Source organism: Delphinus delphis, chromosome 8 (assembly GCF_949987515.2).
Source record: "Delphinus delphis chromosome 8, mDelDel1.2, whole genome shotgun sequence".
NCBI lineage: Eukaryota > Metazoa > Chordata > Mammalia > Artiodactyla > Delphinidae > Delphinus > Delphinus delphis.
The window spans coordinates 67,571,960-67,593,551 of NC_082690.1; the positions used below are offsets into that span (position 1 = coordinate 67,571,960).

The window sequence follows — 21,592 nt, forward strand, 5'->3', positions numbered from 1 at the left end:
CCCAGCACAGTCTCATACCCCAAAGAATTCCCACCTGGAGCTGACCATGTGGCCTGTAGAGGCGTGTGGCTGGGACCTGGGTTGGCATCAGCTCTGGGCCCTACTTTACATTTTCCTCTTTTTTCAGAACGTGATGCCTTTGACACCTTGTTTGACCACGCACCAGACAAGCTGAACGTGGTGAAAAAGGTGGGAAAGAGGTGCCTGAGAGGGAGGGAGGGAGGGAGGGAGGGGGAGAGGGAGGGAGGGAGGGGAGCGAGATGTAGGAAAACATTAGGAAAACCCACCCCCTGCAGTTTGCAAGCTTCCCGAAACTGGTGTCATCACCAGACCACCACAAACACAGAGCTTTCCTGCTTGATGTCCGTTTTACCTGTCTTGTTTTCACTGGATGCCTTACCCAGTCCCTTTCTTCTCCCATTGGGATGACAGCATCTCTTGGGGGTTTCTGAGGCTACGGTCCTGTGTCTCCACCCCCACACTGAACCCCGCCATCCCTGCTCCTCACACAGACCTCCCTCTGTCTCCCTGGCACCGGTACCTGCACCTAGGGGGACTGGAAGGAGGGACCCAAGGCGGTCATTTCTCCTCTGGCCCCCTGAGCCCGGCTAGGACACTCCACCTGTCACTCTGCCCTCTTAGCACTCCCTGCTCCTTGCACAGTTCTGGACCTGGCTATTGGAATCGCACAGTGCATGGGACTGCCAGTCCTGGGGGCCATCCTTCCCTGTGGACTCAAGGAGTTTCGCAAGAGTCTTATAGGCTGCTCAGCCTCACTCCGCTCGGCACAGGGATCCCGGGCCCGAGATCTTGGCTGGGTCTCATCCTGTGTCATCATGGTTGAGTCACAGGGGCGGCCTCCAGGGTGAGAGTCTTCATCTCAATGTCTGGCTTGTGCTTTTCTTCTAGACGCTCATTACTTTCGTGAACAAGCACCTGAATAAATTGAACCTGGAGGTCACGGAACTGGAAACCCAGGTGGGTGACGGCCCCGTGTGCAGGGTGGGGGACAAGGCCCCGCTGGACAGCCACTGTTCCCAGTGCCCCAGCCACATTGCCAGGAGGGCTTTCCACCCTGATCCTGGAGCCTTTCCGGGGAAGGGAGAGGGGATTCTCTCTCTCTTCACTCAGAGGGGTGAACTGCATGGAATTTCTCTGAATTCTTTCCAGTATTTTATTTTGAAAAGTTGCAAGAATATTATCATGAATCCCCATGTACTCTTCACGCACATATACCAATTGTTAACATTTGGCCATATTTGGTTTTTTTTCTCTCTCGCCACCCCTAAATACCTCAGAATCACGATATAGTAATCAAATTCAGGCAGTTTGAACATCAGTACAATATGTTAATCTATTTAGGTTGAACCATATGAAATCACTGATATGTGACTACTCTTGACCGTGTCACATGGTTCAGAGAAATACAGTTGTCCTCATATTCTCACCTGATGCATTTAGTTGTCACGTCTCTTTAGTTTCTTTTTAATAGAGAACAAATCCTCAGCCTCTCTTTGCATAACATCGACATTTTTGAAGAGTGTGGACCATTTAGTTCATAGAATGCCTCTGTTTTTCTCCCTCATGATTAGAACCAGGTTATGCATGTTCAGGAACAGTACCATGGAGGCAATCCTGTGTTCTTCTCAGGCCATTTTTTTTTTAAATATATATATATTTTTGGCTGCGTTGGGTCTTCCTTGCGGTGCACGGGCTTCTCACTGCGGTGGCTTCTCTTGTTACGGAGCACAGGCTCTAGGCGCGTGGGCTTCAGTAGTTGTGGCTCACGGGCTCTAGAGCTCAGGCTCAGTAGTTGTGGCACACAGGCTTAGTTGCTCCACGGCATGTGGCATCTTCCCAGACCAGGGATCGAACCCGTGTCCCTTGCATTGGCAGGCGGATTCTTAACCGCTGCGCTACCAGGGAAGTCCCTTCTCAGGCACTTTTCTCCATCAGTTCTGTTCCTGGTGGTGGTAACTTTGACCACTTGGCTAAGTGGGCATCCCCCAGATTTCCCTACTGTAAAGCTCCTCCCCCCTACCCCCCGCTTTATAATTAATAACTAATCTTTATTAGGTATAATCTTTATACCGTGTAATGTATCCTGTTTCCCAACCTCTTTTCATTCGCAATGAACTTCTGAAGTGTGGTTTTCTTTTGAACACAGGGGCACCTCCTGTTATTGTTAAAGGCAATGCCCGGGTCTGTGACTGAGATCTGCCTGGGTGTGTCTGGACTCTGGAGGCAGCTTCATATGCTCTTCAGGAGATAGGGAACGCGCTGCAGAAGCAATGATTCCTGGAGAGGGCTGGAATGAGCTCTCCCTTCCCCATGGGCAGGGAAGGGGTCTCTGCCGAGCATATCTGGTGTCTTTCTGCGAGTTTTACCACCAAGTCATTGGAACCAGCAGTCAGGGGTGGGAGCAGTCTAGGTCAGTGGTACTCACAGCTGTGACTAACCCTGACCCTAACCCAGGGTGCTCCCCTGAGTTGACAGATTAGTTTCTTTCATTCTCAACCCATTCCAGCCACAGCCAGAATTAGGCCTAGTTAACTAGTTCCATGGGCGGGCCGTGATTTTGACACGGTTGCTGGGGTCTATTTCCCATTGTCCACCCTGGGGTGGCCTGGGATGAGTCATGCTCAGGCCCTACCAGCCAGATGGATGGAAACAGGGAGGAAGCTGCTTCTAGGTCAAGTTCATACTCCAGGTTGTTTGCCCATAACCAAGGTTGAGTCACAGGCCCACCGATCAGTCACCCAGCAGAGCTCAGACACTGGGCCCAGCCCAGACAGAATACTAATTCCGTCCAGGACTTTTAAAGTTTCCTAAGATGATTCCAAGAACTTTGACCTCTTGTGAACTCTAGTAACTGTTGTTTATACCAATATTTGATGGCCCTGCCTCCTTTGCAAGGTTCTAGAATAGCAGATATGCACCTGACCTCTGTAACTTTGCTCAGGCCATTCTCCATACCCAGAACACCTACTCCTTTCAAATCTCCCTCATCCCACAGGCGCCGGGACCAGCTCTAAGCCTCTTGCCATGGCCCTGAGCACACGGTTGTGCTTTATCAGCAAGAGCCAGTACATTGTGTGACTGCGTTGTTGTTTTCCTGGATAGAAATAGCAGTAGTTAGTATGTGTTAAGTGTTGCCTACACACCAAGCAGTGTTCTAGGCACCTTACACATACTTACTGGTTTAGGCCGCATGATAACCCTATGAATTAGGTACTATATTATTATTGTCCCCATTTTACAGGTGAGAAAAATGAGGCACAGAGAAGCTCTGTAACTTGCTCAAGTCACTCAGTTAATAAGTGGTAGAGCTAGAGGCCAGCTCCAGAGCACACGTTCCTAACAGCTATACTATGCTGCTTCTCAAGCAGTAATAAGGCGAGGGTGAGAGGGGAGAATGCCCAGGCCGGTATGACACTAGATCTTTCCCTGTTCATAAAGCAGAAGTAGCCCTAGGAGCCTCATGCCGTTGGCCTTGGACATCCCCTTTCCCTCCTCCCTCTGCCCTCCCTAGCTAACTCCAGCTCATCCCTCATGTCTCCACCCAGGCAGCGCCTGCTCCAGAAGCCTTCCCTGTTGCCTTCAGTGGGATGAGTGACCTTCGTCAGTCTCATGCAGGCTAGCATGCCTCCCTCCATCAGAGCAGCGGCTGCATTTCCTCCACAACAGTCTCGCCACTGTACCATGAGTTCCTCCAGGGCAGGGGCCACACCTGACCCACCTCTGTGGTCCCTGTGCCAGATCAGGGCTTGGTACATAGTCGGTACTCAGTAAATACTGGACCAGTTGAGATCAGGACCATGGGCTTGTGGCTTCTGTGCTGGACCAGCCAGACATGGGGCGGGCCTGCTGCAGAGCAGACCTTCCTGCCTTGGGTTACTGCCCCTCACCCACTGGCAGCAGCCTGCCTGGGGATATAGCCTTCGCGGGGGTCAACACGGAAGCTGATGTGCCCCTGGAAGGGCCTGGGCTGGGGCGCTCAGGGGCCCAGTGCCTTCACCTGTCTCTCTCCCTCCAGTTTGCAGATGGGGTGTACCTGGTGCTGCTCATGGGGCTCCTGGAGGGCTACTTCGTGCCCCTGCACAGCTTCTTCCTGACCCCGGACAGCTTTGAACAGAAGGTTAGGGGAGGTGACATCACGGGAGGCCCGAGCCCACATGCCTGACCCATCTGCCCACACCTCTGCTGAGGCCATCTGGGGAAAAGGCGGCGGCTTCCCCTCTGCCCGGAGTCTTCAGTGGTTGGATGGGGGGCTCATTGTGATGTACAGCTGAGCTGGGACGCAGCTACCTACAGGCCACTGAGCATCCTGAACAGCTTTCCCTCTCCTGCACCTTGGTCCCCTAGCCGTATGCTCCTGCCTGGGGCCACAGCCCAGCCTCATCTCTCCCCAGACGTGACAGGTGGCTGCAAGGCTGGTCAGACCTGAGGCCGGCACTTAGCCGATTTCTGATGCCTCTCACAGGCTGCCCCAGCCCACCTGCTAGACAAGGGGCATTTGGTCCCAAGCAGAAACCCTTCTCTGCCTCTTGAACATGTCTTGCTGTCTGATCCTTTCAACTGTGGGCACTTATGTCCCTGAGTTTACAGTCCTGGCAGTGACACAAGAACACAGTAAGACAGGGAGAGGATTTTTAACTCCTCTGGGAGTGCTTCACCAACAGCAGGCTGGGCCTGTCTCACACTCCTCATGGCCGGCCCAGTTTGGCAGCCTCATTTTAGCTCAGCCCCTGCCCCACTGGCTACAGTGCTGGTTCCTTCACTTTCCAGGGGCAGGTCACAGGGAGCCCCAAGGGTCCAGGAATGAGTGTGCAGCACCTCATGCGCTGCCTCTCTCTCTCCAGGTCTTGAACGTTTCCTTTGCCTTTGAGCTCATGCAAGACGGAGGATTGGAAAAGCCAAAACCACGGCCAGAAGGTACTTTGCTCTTCCCTGGGTTGGTGACAATAGGCAAGGCCCTCCCCTGCACACAGGTTTTCAGGGCACAGAGCAAGGCTCATGTCTGATACCAGAGGGAAGACTGTCTTTTCTGAAGCCTGCTTTGCCATTTGCAGGGGAAGGTGGGACAGGGCGCAGCTGCTTAGTCCTGGGCATCCTTTGCTAGCTGCAGATCGCACAGCCTCAGGGAAAAAAAGCAGAACCTGAAATCCCACACATGGGGTCATAGGGATAAGGGCCCATGCAGACGTGTCACAGAGCGGAGGTGCTGCTGCAAGAACTGTCCTGGCCTGGTTTCCAGGTTCTTCTGCCTGGACAGGGTGCTGACCTGCCCAAGAACTATCTCCCAGGTAGGCAGGGGGAAAAAACATTACTCGGAGAATAATTCCCTTTTCTGCCCTTTGCTTGCTCCAGCTCTGCCCAAGGACAAGGTTTGATTTGTCAGGTTTAGGTTGCAAATGTTAAGGCTGAAAAAATACAAAAGGAGCAAAATGCTCCAGCAGCCCTCCCATGCTTGCGCTTGAAGCAATGTGTGCATTTGTAGGGGAAGGTGGTAAGACTTGGTTTAAACTGGAAGGACCAGGTAGGGCTTTTGTATTTATTTTTCTTTTTTCTTTTATATTGGAGTCTAGTTGATTAACAATGTTGTGTTAGTTTCAGGTGTACAGCAAAGTGATTCTGTTATACATATACATGTATCTATTCTTTTTCAAATTCTTTTCCCATTTAGGTTATTACAGAATATTGAGCAGAGTTCCCTATGCTATACAGTAGGTCCTTGTTTGGTATCTATTTTAAACATAGCAGTGTGTACATGTCAATCCCAATCTCCCAATCTATCCCTTCCCTCCACCCTTCCCCCTGGTAACCGTAAGTTCATTCTCTAAGTCTGTGGGTCTGTTTCTGTTTTGTAAATAAGTTCATTTGTATAATTTTTTTTTAGATTCCACATATAAGCGATATCATATGATATTTGTCTTTCTCTGTCTGACTTACTTCACTTAGTATAGTCTCCAGGTCCATCCATGTTGCTGCAAATGGCATTATTTCATTCTTTTTATGGCTGAGTAATATTCCATTGTATATATGTACCACATCTTCTTTATCCATTCATCTGTCAATGGACATTTAGGTTGCTTCCAGGTCTTGGCTATTGTAAACAGTGCTGCAGTGAACACTGGGGTGCATGTATCCTTTCGAACCATGTTTTTCTCCAGATATATGCCCAGGAGTGGGATTGCTGGATCATATGGTAGCTCTATTTTTAGTTTCTTAAGGAACATCTGTTTCTTAAGGAACACTGTTCTCCACAGTGTCTGTACCAAGTTACATTCCCACCAACAGTGTAGGAGGGTTCCCTTTTCTCCACACCCTCTCCAGCATTTATTGTTTGTAGACTTTTTGATGACGGCCATTCTGACTGGTATGAGGTGATATCTCATTGTAGTTTTGATTCGCATTTCTCTAATAATTAGCGTTGAGCATCTTTTCATGTGCCTCTTGGCCATCTGTATGTCTTCTTTGTAGAAATGTCTATTTAGGTCTTCTGCCCATGTTTTAATTGTGTTGTTTGTTTGTTTTTTGATATTGAACCTCATGAGCTATTTGTAAATTTTAGAGATTAATCCCTTGTCGGTCACATCATTTGCAAATGTTTCCTCCCATTCTTTGTCTTTTCTTTGTCTTTTCGTTTTGCTTATGGTTTCTGTTTCTGTGCAAAAGCTTTTGAGTTTAATTAGGTCCCATTTGTTTATTTTTGTTTTTATTTCCATTACTCTAGGAGACAGATCAAAAAATATATTGCTGCGATTTATGTCAAAGAGCATTCTGCCTATATTTTCCTCTAAAAGTTTTATAATATCCAGTCTTAAATTTAGATCTTTAGTCCATTTTGAGTTTATTTTTGTGTATGGTGTTAAGGAATGGTCTAATTTCATTTTTTTACATGTAGCTGTCCAGTTTTCCCAGCATCATGTATTGAAGAGATTGTCTTTTCTCCATTGTATAGTCTTGCCTCCTTTGTCATAGATTAATTAACCATAGGTGCATGGGTTTATTTCTGGGCTTTCTATCCTGTTCCATTGATCTATATGTCTGTTTTTGTGTCAGTACCCCACTGTTTTGATGACTGTAGCTTTGTAGTAATAGTCTGAAGTTAGGGAGCCTGATAAATACATCATGCCACTCCCTTCTGGCCTGCAGAGTTTCTGCTGAGAAATCAGCTGATAACCTTATGGGAGTTCCCTTGTACATTATTTGCTGCTTTTCCCTTATTGCTTTTAATATTTTTTCTTTGTCTTTAATTTTTGTCAGTTTGATTACTATGTGTCTCAGTGTGTTCCTCCTTGGGTTTATCCTGCCTGGGACTCTGTGTGCTTCCTGGACTTGGGTTACTGTTTCCCCTCCCATGTTAGGGAAGTTTTCAGCTATTATCTCTTCAAATATTTTCTCAGGCCCTTTCTCTCTGTCTCTTCTCCTTCTGAGACCCCTATAATGTGAATGTTGCTGCATTTAATGTTGTCCCAGAGGTCTCTTAGACTGTCCTCATTCCTTTTCACTCTTTTTTCTTTATTCTGTTCCATGGCAGTGATTTCCACCATTCTGTCTTCCAGGTCACTTATCTGTTCTTCTGCCTCAGTTATTCTGCTATTGATTCCTTCTACTATATTCTTTACTTCACTTACTGTATTGTTCAACTGGTTTGTTCTTTAGTTCTTCTAGGTCTTTGTTAAACACTTCTTATATTGTCTCGATCTGTGCCACCATTCTTTTTCCAAGATCTTGGATCATCTTTACTATCATTACTCTGAATTCTTTTTCAGGTAGATTGTGTATCTCTACTTCACTAGTTATTCTTCTGGGGTTTTATCTTTTTCCTTCATCTGGACATATTCCCCTGCCCTCTCATTTTGTCTAACTTTCTGTGATTGCAATTTCTGTTCTGCAGGATGCAGGGTTGTATTTCTTGCTTCTGCTGCCTGCCCCCTGATGAATGAGGCTGTCTAAGAGGCTTCTGCAGGCTAGCTGGTGGGAAGGACGGGTACCTGCCCACTGGTGGGTGGAGCTGGGTCTTGTCCCTCTGGTGGGGAGGGCCGTGTAAGGTGGTGTGTTTATTGGGCAGCCGTCTACTCAGGAAGACTTTAAGCAGCCTGTCTGCTGCAGGGTGGGGCTGTGTTCCCACCCTGTTGGTTGTTTGGCCTGAGTCGTCCCAGCACTGGAGCCTAGAGGCTGTTGGGTGGGGCCAGGTCTTGGTGAGAAAATGGTGTCCTCCAAGAGGGCTCACACCAATGAGTACTCCCCAGAACTGCCGCCACTAGTGTCCTTGCCCCCACAGTGAGCCACAGCCATTCCCCGCCTCCGCAGGAGACCCTCCAATACTAGCAGGTAAGTCTGGCCCAGTCTCTTAATGTGGTCACTGCTTTTTACCCTGGGTCCTGGTGCACTTGAGACCCTGTGTGCACCCTCCAAGAGTGGAGTTTCTGTTTCTCCCAGTCCTGTGGAATTCCTGTGATCAAACCCTGCTGGCTTCAAAGCTAGAGTCCCTGGGGGCTCCTCCTCCTATTGCCAGATCCCCAGGGTGGGGAGCCTGATGTGAGGCTTAGAACTTTCACTCCTGTAGGAGAACCTCTGTTATATATTTTCCAGTTTGTGGGTCACCCACCCAGCATGTATGGGATTTGTTTTTATCATGATTACGCCCCTCTTACCATCTCATTGTGGCTTCTTCTTTGTCTTTGGATGTAGGGTATCTTTTTTGGTACGTTCCAACATTTTTTTGTTGGTGGTTATTCAGCAGTTAGTTGTGATTTTGGTGTTTCCAGAAGAGGAGGTGAACTCATGTCCTTCTACTCCTCCATCTTGTCTCCTCTCCCCCAGGGCTTTTGTATTTAGACATTAGGATAGAGGAGTAAGCATCCCAGACAGGATGGCCATGTGAGCAAATGTCCTGCCTGGGAAATGGGGAAGGGCTTAGCTTATGAGACAGCCAAGCATGTGGCTAAGCCATGACAGACCTTGGTCCAGGCCCTACCCCACCAGCCTTGGGCAACTTACTAGTCATAGTTTTCATGTCTATAAAAGTGGAAATCCTAGGGACATGCACATTATATGATTAAATGTGATGATGTCTGATGCACAGCACCTGACACCTAATAATGAGTATATAGCAGTTACCTATTTGGCTGGAATATTAAGAGTATGAATTGAATAATAGTTGATTACAGTGAAGCAAGTCCTGGAGGGACTTGATGCCAAGGCAGCAAGTTTGGACTTGATTCTGTAGGCAGTAGGAGTCATGGAAGTTTCTTGAGCAAGTGAGTGATGTAATCAGAGCTCTATTCCAGAGAGATGACTTGGAAGGCAGTGTGAAGAACAGATATTTAGATGTGGGGCACCATCAGCAGTACTGGGGAACCTAGGAGGAAAAAACAAGCTTGGGAGGGGAGATAAGAGTGTCAGCTTTGGAAACCTTGAGGTTGACACCTAGGCATTGGCACAAGCAGAACTGGAGTTCGGGTAGAAGATCAGGGCTGTGGTTATATCACTGCAAGTCTTCCACTTGTTCCATTCTCTCTTGGTGTATAACAGGAAAGCATGTAGAGAAAAGGGAAGGGTTAGGGGCAATATCTTGTGGGAATGCCTTTACTCATGAAGCTGGAGAAGAAACCAGGAAGACTGGAGGAGAGAGGTCAATTGTGAAGACATTGGTTGGTCCCTGTCTCATGACTCTTTCCAGACCTCAGTAACTATCAGCTCTGGTCAACAAAAGCCAATCCCTTAGTGTCATTTATCATCACCTTGTTCTAAGCACCTGGTCACTGCCAGAGGAGGACCTCTAGCAAGGCTGCTGTCCCTCATAGGGTTGTCTCCCTGCAAGGCCACTATAGCCATGCTAATGCCTTTAGAAGTAGACCCTGAGTGTCCTGTGGCCAGCTGATAAGCACCCTGCTTCTGGGTAGGAGAGACATAGCAGGACAGTCCGGCCAGCATTTCTGTGTCTGTTTTCTTGAACTGCTTAATATGAAACTTCCTGGTTACAGATTGGAAGTACTTCTTCTGATACTTCAGTTTTCAAGCATTTATTTCCCTTAAGACAGTTTTCCCAATATCAATTAATTTATAGGGATATTTCAGTATATAGATGACATTTCTTGTATAAATATTAAACTGCTTACTATGAAATTTCCTGACCAATATGAATGGAAAAACACATCTGTTTTATTTGCTATTATACTGGGCACCATGCCCATGCTGAAAATTTCCAGTGCATAAAGGAGAATTGAAATGGTATTTTGTGAGACCATACTTGGTGAGAGGTATACCCCAGCACTCTTGCTTCTCTGCTTCTAGCTGGGAGGTGAAATTCAGTAGTAAATGCTGCAGACTTTCAAAAGGGGCTAATCTGGGTAATTCTTTGAGGGTGTTTCAGCATCAGACTGGATGTGGCAAAGGCATTTTTCATGGCAAATGTTTTTAAGGTCAAGAAAATGCATCCTCTGCCATGCTGTTTGACGCTCAAAGCTCTGTTATACCTTGAAATCCCCTGGAAACTTTGGGTTTCCATCTCAGATGATGTTTGCTGCCCAGGCTTCATAATCTTCTAGTACCCCAGTTAGTGTAAGCCAAGTGTCAGCAGCAAGTTCATGGCCAGTGGAGCAGTTGACATATTGGCATGAAGCCGGTGGCTTTCTATTTAGGGTATCATACCATGTGTCTTCAAATGCACATGCCTACCCTGTTATCATCATCCAAGTAGACTCATCATTGAGTATGGCTAAGACCCCAGCACAACAGACAGGTGGGGACTAGAAGAAACTTACTACAAGGCAGGAGTGAAGTCGTCTGCATGTAAGACAGCCAGCAGGCTAATGGAATATCTAAAATACAAGGAGTCAAATAGCTGGGACCAAGCTACTTAAAACAATGCTGAAAATCCAGGCAGGTGAAGGCAGCTTAGTTGTAGATGATCAATACTATCTGTGGCATGATTTGGTCAGTGGCGGGAAATATGGGAAATGGTTCAACTTCCCTTCCCCATTCCCTTAGGGATAGTGTACAGACCAGTGGCAAAAATTTTAAACTCTGATAATGTCAAGTATTAACGAGGATGTACAAAAACTGCTGTTTCTGTTTGTCCTTATCAATACATTTAATATTTGTAATACCACTGTGGTATTAAATGCAGAATGATGGCCTGCCCCAAAATGTCCACATCCTAATCCCTGGGACCTGTTAATACCTTACATGGTAAAAGGGACTTTACAGATGTGATTAAGTTGAGGATCTTGAGCTGGAGAGATTACCTTGGATCATCTGGGTGGTTCCAGTGTAATCACAAGAGAAGAGGGAAGCAGAAGACTCATCAGAATGATGTAGCATGAGAAAGATTCAACCAGCCATTGATGGCTTTGAAGATGAAAGGGGGCCATGAGCCAAAGAATGCTGGTAGACCCTAGAAGCTAGAAAAAGCAAGAAAACAGATTCTCCCCTACTGTCTCCAGAAGCGAACACGACCCTGCTGATACCTTGATTTTATCCCAGTGAGACACATTTTGGACTCTGACCTTTAGAACGGTAAGATAATACATTTGGATTGTTTTAAGCCACCATATGTGTGGTAATATGTTAAAGCAGCAATAGAAAACTAATATACCCTCTGACCAGCAATTCCATTCATAAGTATGCATGTCCATATACTAGGACCCTAGTCCAAAAATATCCATGATAGACTAAACTGGAGAGTGCATCCCCAGGGAACAAGCCAAATAAGTTGGAGTATATTCATACCATGGATTATTACACAATGGCAACAATAGGAAAGAATGAACTGAGAAATCGCGTGAGAGACTTCTAGTTACTGTAGCATGAAGAGGTCAGTGATTATCCTCTGCAAAAAAAGCAAGTGTAAAACTGGACAAAATGATCAAAAACAGGCATTTCAAGGCACTAAATATTTACCAGAAGTAGATAACAGACTGAGAAGCATTCTTGAAAAATGACAGAATATACTAGAATAATTATACCTCAATAAAACAATAAATTATACCTCAATGAAATTGTTTAAAGGATGAATCCTATAAACAATTTTGAGGGAAAAAAATCACAAAATAATATGCATAGTATGAGTATTTATATAAACTGTAAAAATAGATAAAACTACAGTCTGCTGTTTAAAGGTGCATATGTTGCTGGTGGAGCTATGAAGAAGAGCAAGGAGGTGATCACGATAAAAGTGAGGATTTTGGTTATCTTTGAAGGGTGAAAGAGGGTTGTGACCTGAATGCAGAGAGGAAGGGGGTGCTTCTAGGGTACTGACAATGTTTGTACCTGAGACATGGGTGGTGGTTACGTGAGGATTCCCTTAAAAGTATTTAAAACTGAACATATATATGTTGAATGTACTTTTCTGGATGCTTGTCATACGAAAAAATTTTAATATGTAAAGAAATGGCAAGATCACCAGATAGGGTAGCAGGCCACCACGAAAATGACCAATACCAAAGGATGGATTCTGTCTCAGTGGGGAATAGGGAGTAAACAGGAGAGCGAGACAGAGACTGAGGATGAGCTACATCCATTGGAGGTGGGATGGAGGCTGGAACATGATGGACATCTTGGGGGCTGGGCTTACCCTGAGTAGGCAGCCTGTGGCCACCCAACTTATTCCAGCCCCCACCAGCTGGTGGCACTGAGCCACCAGGTTTCTTCCCACCTTGGTCAGGGAATTCAAAGATGGAGGTGGAGAGACTTCAGAGAAGGGAGGGGCCTCAGCCTGGGATGAGACAGGCTGGGGTAGGCCAAAGGGGTCCATGGAGGGCATAGCCACACAGGGCCATGTCCCCTTGTGTAAAGCCTGGGTTTCTGCATTAGCAGAGTTCCTCTCCCTCCTAGACTTCTGCATCTTTTAAAGAGCCACAAACTCATTTCGGATGGTCCTCTGATGGATGGGAATTGTCACTAATACCACTGAGTGAGAGGAGCAAACCTAGAGCCCTTTCCCCTTGACCAGAGGCCATTTTCTCCTCAGAGTGGTCTTGGGTCTGATTTGTCTCTTCCTTGGCCCCAGCCAGCCAGACAGCCTCTGCTTTGGCTGTCTATCCAGGTGCCCTACCATCCTGACTGCCTGCTCCCAGATGGGGACTCTGGGCCAGCACAGAGAAATGATCAGAGCAGTGCTAACTTGCTAATCACGTAATTTATTAGCCCAGGGTTTTAAAGAGGCTCTATATTGCAGGGAGTCACAGATCATTCCCAGGAAGCCAAAGCTCTTCTCCTAGCTGAGATGGCCTACCCACTGGCCTACCCGGAACTACCTGTGTGGCTGTTGGTTTTCTTGAAAAGAACAGACAATAAGCAGTGTCTCTGACTGTAGTCCCCCCCACCACCACTTCACCAGGCCCACCTCATGGTGATCACCTGTAGGAAGAAGCAACTCAGATTTGCCAAGGAGCAGGGCTTAATCTTTGTGAATGGTACCCCCCTGGAGTTGTGCAGTGCATAGACTTAACAGCTATACATAACAGCTCTGCTACTAGGCAAGGGTGGGAAAGTGGGAAGGAAACTACCATTTAGGGAGCCCTTCATACGTTCCAGGTGTTTTTCATAAAACCCAGTTTTACCAGTGAGAAAACTGATACCGAGACATTAAATGACTTTACGCCTTTAACCCATTGTAGTGAAGATGGACTTCAAACTTCAGTGGGTGTTAAAATTAAAACAGAGGAGACATATCAAGATGGCAGAGTAGAAGGATTCAGAGCTCACCTCCCCCCATGAACGCCAAAAATACATCTACACGTGGAGTAATTGTCACTGAAAATTAACTGGAGATTGGCAGAAAGACTCTTGTACAACCAGCACTGTAAGAAAGATCCACACAGAATCGGGTAGGAAGGGAAGAGAAGTCATCAGGGACCTGTGCCCCTGGGAGGGGACTCAGAAGAGGAGGGGGATTACATGGACAGAGATCTCCCTGGGGAGGGAGCAGTTTGAGCCACATATTGGGCACGCCAGCCCTGAGGTCTAACACCAGGTAGACGAGTTCCCTTAGGCTTGACAATCAGTGGGACTAATAGGAGGGCTGTAAGAAACCTAGACTCCTCATGAAGAGCACACACACACTTGCTAGCTCCCAAAACAAGCGGAGGAAGCAGATTGAAACTGCTTGGGACTCTGACCGGTTTCCCACAACTGCCCCAGCCTGAGCGGAGTACACACTCCAGCCCCACCTGCTCCATGAGGCTGCTCCACACTAAGGCAAGGGCTGCTGCGGCCAAGGGGAGTGCTCAGTTGTGAGGGATGGAGCTGGCTCAGACATAGAACAGCATCTGAAAGGGGCAGGAGAACCCATTACTGGTGCTTATGGAGGCAGCGCATTAGAAGCAGTCTGAGACCCTAGCTAGGGCTGGGACTGCCATGGCCCACACACAGACCCACACTGAGTGCCCAATCCAGCACTGCTCTGCTCTGAGATGAGGGTGCCAGTGATGGGAGGGGGAGAGCACACACTTAGGGGGAACAGAGCCAGTTCAGACCCTACCCTCAGGGCTTCTGCTTCAGCAACTTGGGACCCAACCTTGCTCCAAATAAGGTGATATCAGCCACTGAGCAGAGCAGAAGGCCCAGCTCACACCTAGCTCTGGATCTAGCCCCTTCATCTCCAGCCCCACCTCCTACCAATGTGATACCTGCCAGAACACCATGGGGGAAGATGTGACTCATGCTCATGTCAGATCCAGCTCTCCCACCAAAGCTGCTGGGCACATGCAGACTGTATAGGCTCACGCCCATACAAGGACACCCATTCAAGACCAGAGTAGGTAACTGTTTCACCTAATCTCATAGAGACAGAGAAAGTTAGGCAAAAGGAGAAGACAGAGGAATTTGTTTCAATTGAAAGAACAAGGGAAAACCCCTGAAAAACAACCAATGAAATGAAAATAATAATTTATCAGATAAAGAGTTCAAAGCATTAGTAATAAGAATACTAACTGGATTACTGAAAAAAATAGATTAATCCAGTGAGAATTTTAATAAAGAACTAGAAAATATAAAAAAGTACCAGTCAGAACTGAAGAATACAATAAATGAAATGAAAAACATGCTAGAAGGAATTAACAGCAGACTAGGTAATACAGAAGAACGTGTAAGTGATCTGCAAGATAGAATAATGGAAATCACCCAGTCATAACAGCAAGAATAAAAAGAAATTTTAAAAAATAAGAACACTTTAAGGGACCTCTGGGACATCAAGCATGAAAAAAAAATCAGATTATGGGGGGGGGGGGGTCCCAGATGGAGAAGAGGGAGAAAAGTGTCCAAAATGTATTTGATGAAATTACGGCTGAAAAATTCCTGAACCTGAAGAAGAAAACAGATATCCAGGTACAGGAAGCACAGAGGGTCCCAAACAAGATGAACCCAAACAAACCCACACCAAGACATATTATAATTAAAATGGCAAAAGTTAAAGAGAGAATTCCAAAGACAGCAAGAAAGAAAACAGAGTAATATATATCAGGGAACACCCATAAGGCTATCAGCTGATTTTTCTGCAGAAACTTTGCAGGCCAAAAGGGAGTGGTATGCTGTATTTAAAATGCTGAAAGGGAAAAACCTGCAACCCAGGATACTCTACCCAGCAAAATTATCATTTAGAATTGAAGGAGAGATACAGAACTTCTCAGGCAAGCAAAACTAAAGAGTTCATCAATACTAATATGACCCTAAAAGAAATGTTAAAGAGTCTTCTCTAAGTGGAAAATAGAAGGCTAATACAAGAAGTATCTATAGGAAAGGAAAAATCCCAGTAGTAAAGCAAATATGTAGTAGAGGATGAGGATCAACCAATTAAATAAGCTAACATGAAGATTAAAAGACAAAAAACATTGTAAAATCAATTTTTACTGCAACAAACAGTGAAGGAATACACATGAAGATGTAAAAGAGGACATCAAAAACACAAAATGTTGGGGAGGGGAGTAAAAAAATGTAGATCTTTTAGAATGTGTTTGAACTTTGACTGTCAGTTACACATAGTTATAGGTCAACATATATGAACCCCATAGTAACAAATCAAAAACCTACAATAGATACACAAAAGATAGAGAGAAAGGAACACAAGCATACCACTAAAGAAAATCATCAAACCAAAAGGGAAGAAACTAAAAGAAGAACAGAGAAGAACTACAGAAACAGCCAGAAAACAAGTAACAAAATGGCAGTAAGTACATACCTATCAGTAACCACTTTAAATGTCAATAGACTAAATGCTCCAATCAAGACATAGGGCAGGGCTTCCCTGGTGGTGCAGTGGTTAAGAATCCGCCTGCCAATGCAGGGGACATGGGTTCGAGCCCTGGTCCAGGAAGATCCCATATGCCATGGAGCAACAAAGCCCATGCACCACAACTACTGAGCCTGTGCTCTAGAGCCCGCAAGCCACAACTACTCAGCCCATGTGCTACAACTACTGAAGCCCACACGCCTAGAGCCCGTACTCCAAAACAAGAGAAGCCACTGCAGTGAGAAGCCTGCGCACCCCAACGAAGGGTAGACCCCACTCGCCACAGCTAGAAAAGCCTACACGCAGCAACGAAGACCCAATACAGCCGTAAAGGAAGGAAGGAAGGAGGGAGGGAGGGAGGGAGGGAGGGAGAGAGAGAGTGAGAGAGAGAAAAAGAAAGAGAAAGAAAAAGAAAGAAAGAAAGAAAAGACAGAGCAGAAAGGAGCAATCAAAGCAATCAAGATGGTGGAGTAGCAGGATGTGAAGCTCACCTCTTGCCACAAATACATCAAAAGTACATCTACATGTGGAATGATTCTCACAGAATATCTACCAAATGCTGGCAGAAGACCTCTGACCTCTGAAAGGGCAAGAAAATCTCCATGTAACCGGGTAGAACAAAAGAAAAAATAAAGAGAAAAAAGAAAGTGAGAAAGGAATCTGAATGGGACCTGCACCCCTGGGAGGGAGCTCTGAAAGAGGAAAGCTTCCTGCACCCTGGGAAGTCCCGTCACCAAGTAGGGACATCAGCCAGGACAGAGCTTCAGAGCCTTGGAAGAGAACGCAAGAACCAGTTTGCAGCAGAAAGAATCCAGAGAGACCTGCACAGATGGTCAGTGCCACTGCTCTCCTCTCCCCAGTGCATCTGCCAGGGAAAGCATGGGCTGGGTGCAGAAGCTTGGGCTTTGGAGATCAGACCTGGGGAGAGGATTGGGATGGGCTGCATGGAAACAGCCTGAAGGGGCAACCACACCTGAGGGTGTATGCAGAGGAAGCCTGGGCCACCTTAGAGGCAAGGAGCCATTGTGCGGTGGCATGCAAGGGAAGGGGCAGGACCCACCATTACACTCTTTTTCCCTGCATGTGCTCTCAGGTGGCAGGACACTGCCTACAGGAGCTCCAGGAGCAGTCACAAGCTGCCACTGCCGGTGCCCCATTTCAGGAGCGGTTGTGAACTGCTTCCATTCCCATCACATGCTCTGGGGATATGCATGAGCCACCACCGCTGCTGAGAACCCCATGACTGGGCACCAGCTGCTGCATCTACACACTCCCTATTAAGGGGATAACAGCCAGCACATACTGAGGAAAGAGGTGACAAGCATCCATACTAAAAACAGCCCTTGCACCAAAAATACTAAACCCACACAAGCTACACAGGGGCACTTCCACATATAAACAGCCCTCCAAGACCTCAATAGATAATTGTTTCTCCTAAACTCACAGAATAAGAGAAGTATAAGTAAAATGAAGAAGCAGAGGAACCACTCCCAGTTAAAAGACCAAGAGAATTCCCCTGAAAGAACAATGAAACAGATCCCTTCAGCCTAATAGACACCAATTTCGAAAAGGAGATAAAGAAAATACTGAAGGAATTAGGAAAGGCTATCAACAGAAATGCAAAGTACTGCAGAAAGGAACTAGAAACTGTAAAGAGGAACCAAGGAAAATTAGAAAACTCATTTGCCAAGACAAAAACTGGACTAAAGGCAATGAATAGCAGAATAAATAATGCAGAAGAACAAATAAGTGATCTGGAAGATAGAATAATGAAAATCACACAGGACAGCAGACACAGACCAATTTTAAAAAAATGAAAGCAATATAAGAGACCTATGGGATAATATAAAGGATGCCAATCTATGCATAATAGGGATTGTAGAAGGGGAAGAAAGAGAAAAGGGGATTGAAAGTGTATTTGAGGATATTATGGCTGAAAACTTCCCAAACCTAAAGAAGGAAACATATCCAGGTACAGGAAGCACAGAAGGTCCCAAACAAGGTAAACCCAAACAGACCTACACTGAAACATATTATAATAAAAATGGCAAAAGTTAAACAGAGGGTTCTAAAGGCAGCAAGAAAAACACAGAGTTCATTACAAGTGAACATAAGGCTATCAGCTGACGTCTCTACAGAAACGTTGCAGGCTAGAAGGGAGTGGAAAAAATATATTCAAAGTCCAGAAAGGGAAAAACCTGCAACCTAGGATACTCTACTCAGCAAAATTATCATTTAGAATAGAAGGAGAGATAAAGAATTTCTCAGAAAAGCAAAAACTAAAAGAATACAGCAATACTAAACCTATCCTAAAGGAAATATTGAAAGGTCTCCTATAAATAGAAAAGAAGTAAGAATATATAGGAAAGAGAAAATCACAATTGGAAAACAAATCACCTAAATAAGCGAGTACACAGATTTTTTTTAAAATTTCTGTGAAAGTGATGATAACCACAATGAACAGCAAAAGGATGAACATGAAGATGAAAAACAGGACATCAAAATCATGAAATGTGGGGGAGGAAGAACATGTAGCTTTTTTTTTTTTTCATTTCCTAGAATGTGTTTGAGCCTATATGACCACCAGTCTAAGGTGAGTAGATACAGGATGGGGTTAACATACTTGAAAAACAGGCTAACCACAAATCAAAAACATACAATAGATTCACACACAAAAAACAAAAAATGAGAACATAAGTATAATACAAAAGAAAATCATCAAACCACAAAAAGAAAGGGACAAAGAGGAAATATTAAATCAATGGGGAAAAGTGTTAAAATGGCAATAAATAGATATCTATCAATAATTACCTTAAATGTCAATGGACACAATGCTCCAATCAAAACACACAGAGCAGCAGAGTGGATTTTTTTAAAAAAGAGCCTACAATATGCTGCCTACAAGAGACCCACTTTAGGGCAAAGGATATACATAGATTGAAAGTGAGGGGATGGAAAAAGATATTTCAAGCAAACGGGAATGAAAAAACAGAGGTTACAATTCTCATATCAGACAAAATAAACTTTAAAACATAGGCCATAAAGAAAGATAAAGGACACTGTATAATGATAAAAGAATCAACACAGGAAGAGGATTGTAAACTTGTCAACATACATGCACCTAATATAGGAGCACCCAAATACATAAAACAAATACTAACAGACATAAAGAGAGAAAATGACAGTAATATAATAATAATAGGAGACTTTAACACCCCACTCACATCAATGGACAGCTCTTCTAGAAAGAAGATTAATAAGGTAACAGAGATCTTAAATGATACAGTAGAACAGTTATACATAATTGATATTTTCAGGACATTACATCCAAAAAATCAGAATACACATTCTTTTCAAGTGCACATGGAACATTCTCTAGGATTGACCACACACTAGGGTACAAATCAAGCCTCAACAAATTTAAGAGTATAGAAATTATCTCAAACATCTTTTCTGACTACACCAGCATGAAACTAGAAATCAACCACAGAAAAAGAAACGAGAAAAAAATGATTACATGGAGATTAAACAACGTACTACTAAAAAACAACTTGATCAACGATGAAATCAAAAAGGAAATTTAAAAATACCTTGAGACAAATGACAGTGAAAACACACCATACAAAATCTTTGGGGTGCAGCAAGAGCAGTTCTCAGAGGAAAGTTCATAGCGACACACGCCTTTCTCAGAAAACAAGAAAATCAAGTAAACAACCTAACCTACACTTAAAAGAATTAGAAAAAGAACAAACAAAACCTAAAGTCAGCAGAAGGAAATAATAAAGATCAGAGAGGAAATAAATAAAATAGAGATTAAAAAAACAATAGACATTCTCTGACATAAATCGCAGCAGGATTTTTTTTGATCCACCCTGTAGAGTAATGAAAATTAAAACAAAGATAAACAAATGGGACCTAATTAAACTTAAAAGGTTTTGCACAGCAAAGGAAACCATAAACACGAAAAGACAACCCACAGAATGGGAGAAAATATTTGCAAAGGAAGCAACTGACAAGGGATTAATCTCCAAAATATACAAACAGCTCAAGCAGCTCAATATCCAATAAAACCAAAAAACCCAATCAAAACATGAAGATCTAAATAGACGTTTCTCCAAAGAAGACATACAGATGTCCAAAAAGCACATGAAAAGATGCTCAACATCACTAATTATTAGAGAAATGCCAATCAAAACCACAATGAGGTATCACCTCACAGTGGTCAGAATGACCATCATCAAAAAAATCTACAAATAGTAAATGCTAGAGAGGATGTGGAGAAAAGGGAACCCTCCTACACTGTTGGTGGGAATGTAATTGGTACAACTATTATGGAGAACAGTATGGAGGTTCCTTAAAAAACTAAAAATAGAACTACCATATGATCCTGCAATCCCACTCCTGGACATATACCCAGATAAAACCATAATTCAAAAAGATACATGCACCCCTATGTTCATTGCAGCACAATTTACAATGGCCAGGATGTGGAAGCAACCTAAATGTCCATCAACAGAGGAATGGATAAAGAAGATGTGGTGTGTGTGTGTGTATGTATGTATGTGTGTATGTGTGTGTGTGTATATATATATATATATATATATATATATATATATATATCTCACAATGGAATATTACTCAGCCATGAAAAAGAATGAAAGAATGTCATTTGCAGCAACATGGATGGACCTAGAGATTGTCATACTGAGTGAAGTAAGTCAGACAGAGAAAAACAAATATCATATATCGCTTATATGTGGAATCTTAAAAAATGTTACAAATGAACCTATTTACAACACAGAAATAGAGTCACAGATGTAGAAAACAAAGTTATGGTTACCAGGGGGGAAAAGGAGGGGAGAGATAAACTGGGAGATTGGAATTGACATACACACACTACTATATATAAAGTAGATTACTAAAAGACCTACTGTATAGCATGGGGAATTCTTCTCAATACTCTGTAATGACCTACATGGGAAAAGAATTTTTAAAAGAGTGGATATATGTATATGTATAACTGATTCACTTTGCTGTACAGCAGAAACTAACACAACATTGCAAATCAACTATACTCCAATAAAATTTAAATTTTAAAAAACAATAGGAAAAAAATCAATAAAACCAAGAGCTGGTTCTTTGAAAGGGTAAACAAGATTGACAAACCTCTAGCCAGGCTCACCAAGAAGAAAAGAGAGAGAAACAAAATAAACAAAATAAGAAATGAAAAAGGAGACACAACAACCCATACCACAGAAATACAGAAAACCATAAGAGAGTACTATGAACAATTATATGCCAACAAATTCAACAATCTAGAAGAAATGGACAAGTTTCTAGAAACATACAGCC

At 44.3% G+C, this 21,592-nt stretch overlaps 1 protein-coding gene across 1 annotated transcript in view; it reads left to right on the forward strand.

Annotated features, from left to right (window-relative positions):
* PARVA (parvin alpha) overlaps nucleotides 1-21,592 on the forward strand; it is a 179,387-nt gene that overhangs the window by 149,628 nt on the left and 8,167 nt on the right. The window contains exons 10-13 of the mRNA XM_060018506.1: nucleotides 128-189; nucleotides 910-978; nucleotides 4,037-4,138; nucleotides 4,863-4,935. Of these exons, the coding sequence (XP_059874489.1) occupies nucleotides 128-189; nucleotides 910-978; nucleotides 4,037-4,138; nucleotides 4,863-4,935 (306 nt within the window). The remainder of the gene's footprint in view (nucleotides 1-127; nucleotides 190-909; nucleotides 979-4,036; nucleotides 4,139-4,862; nucleotides 4,936-21,592) is intronic.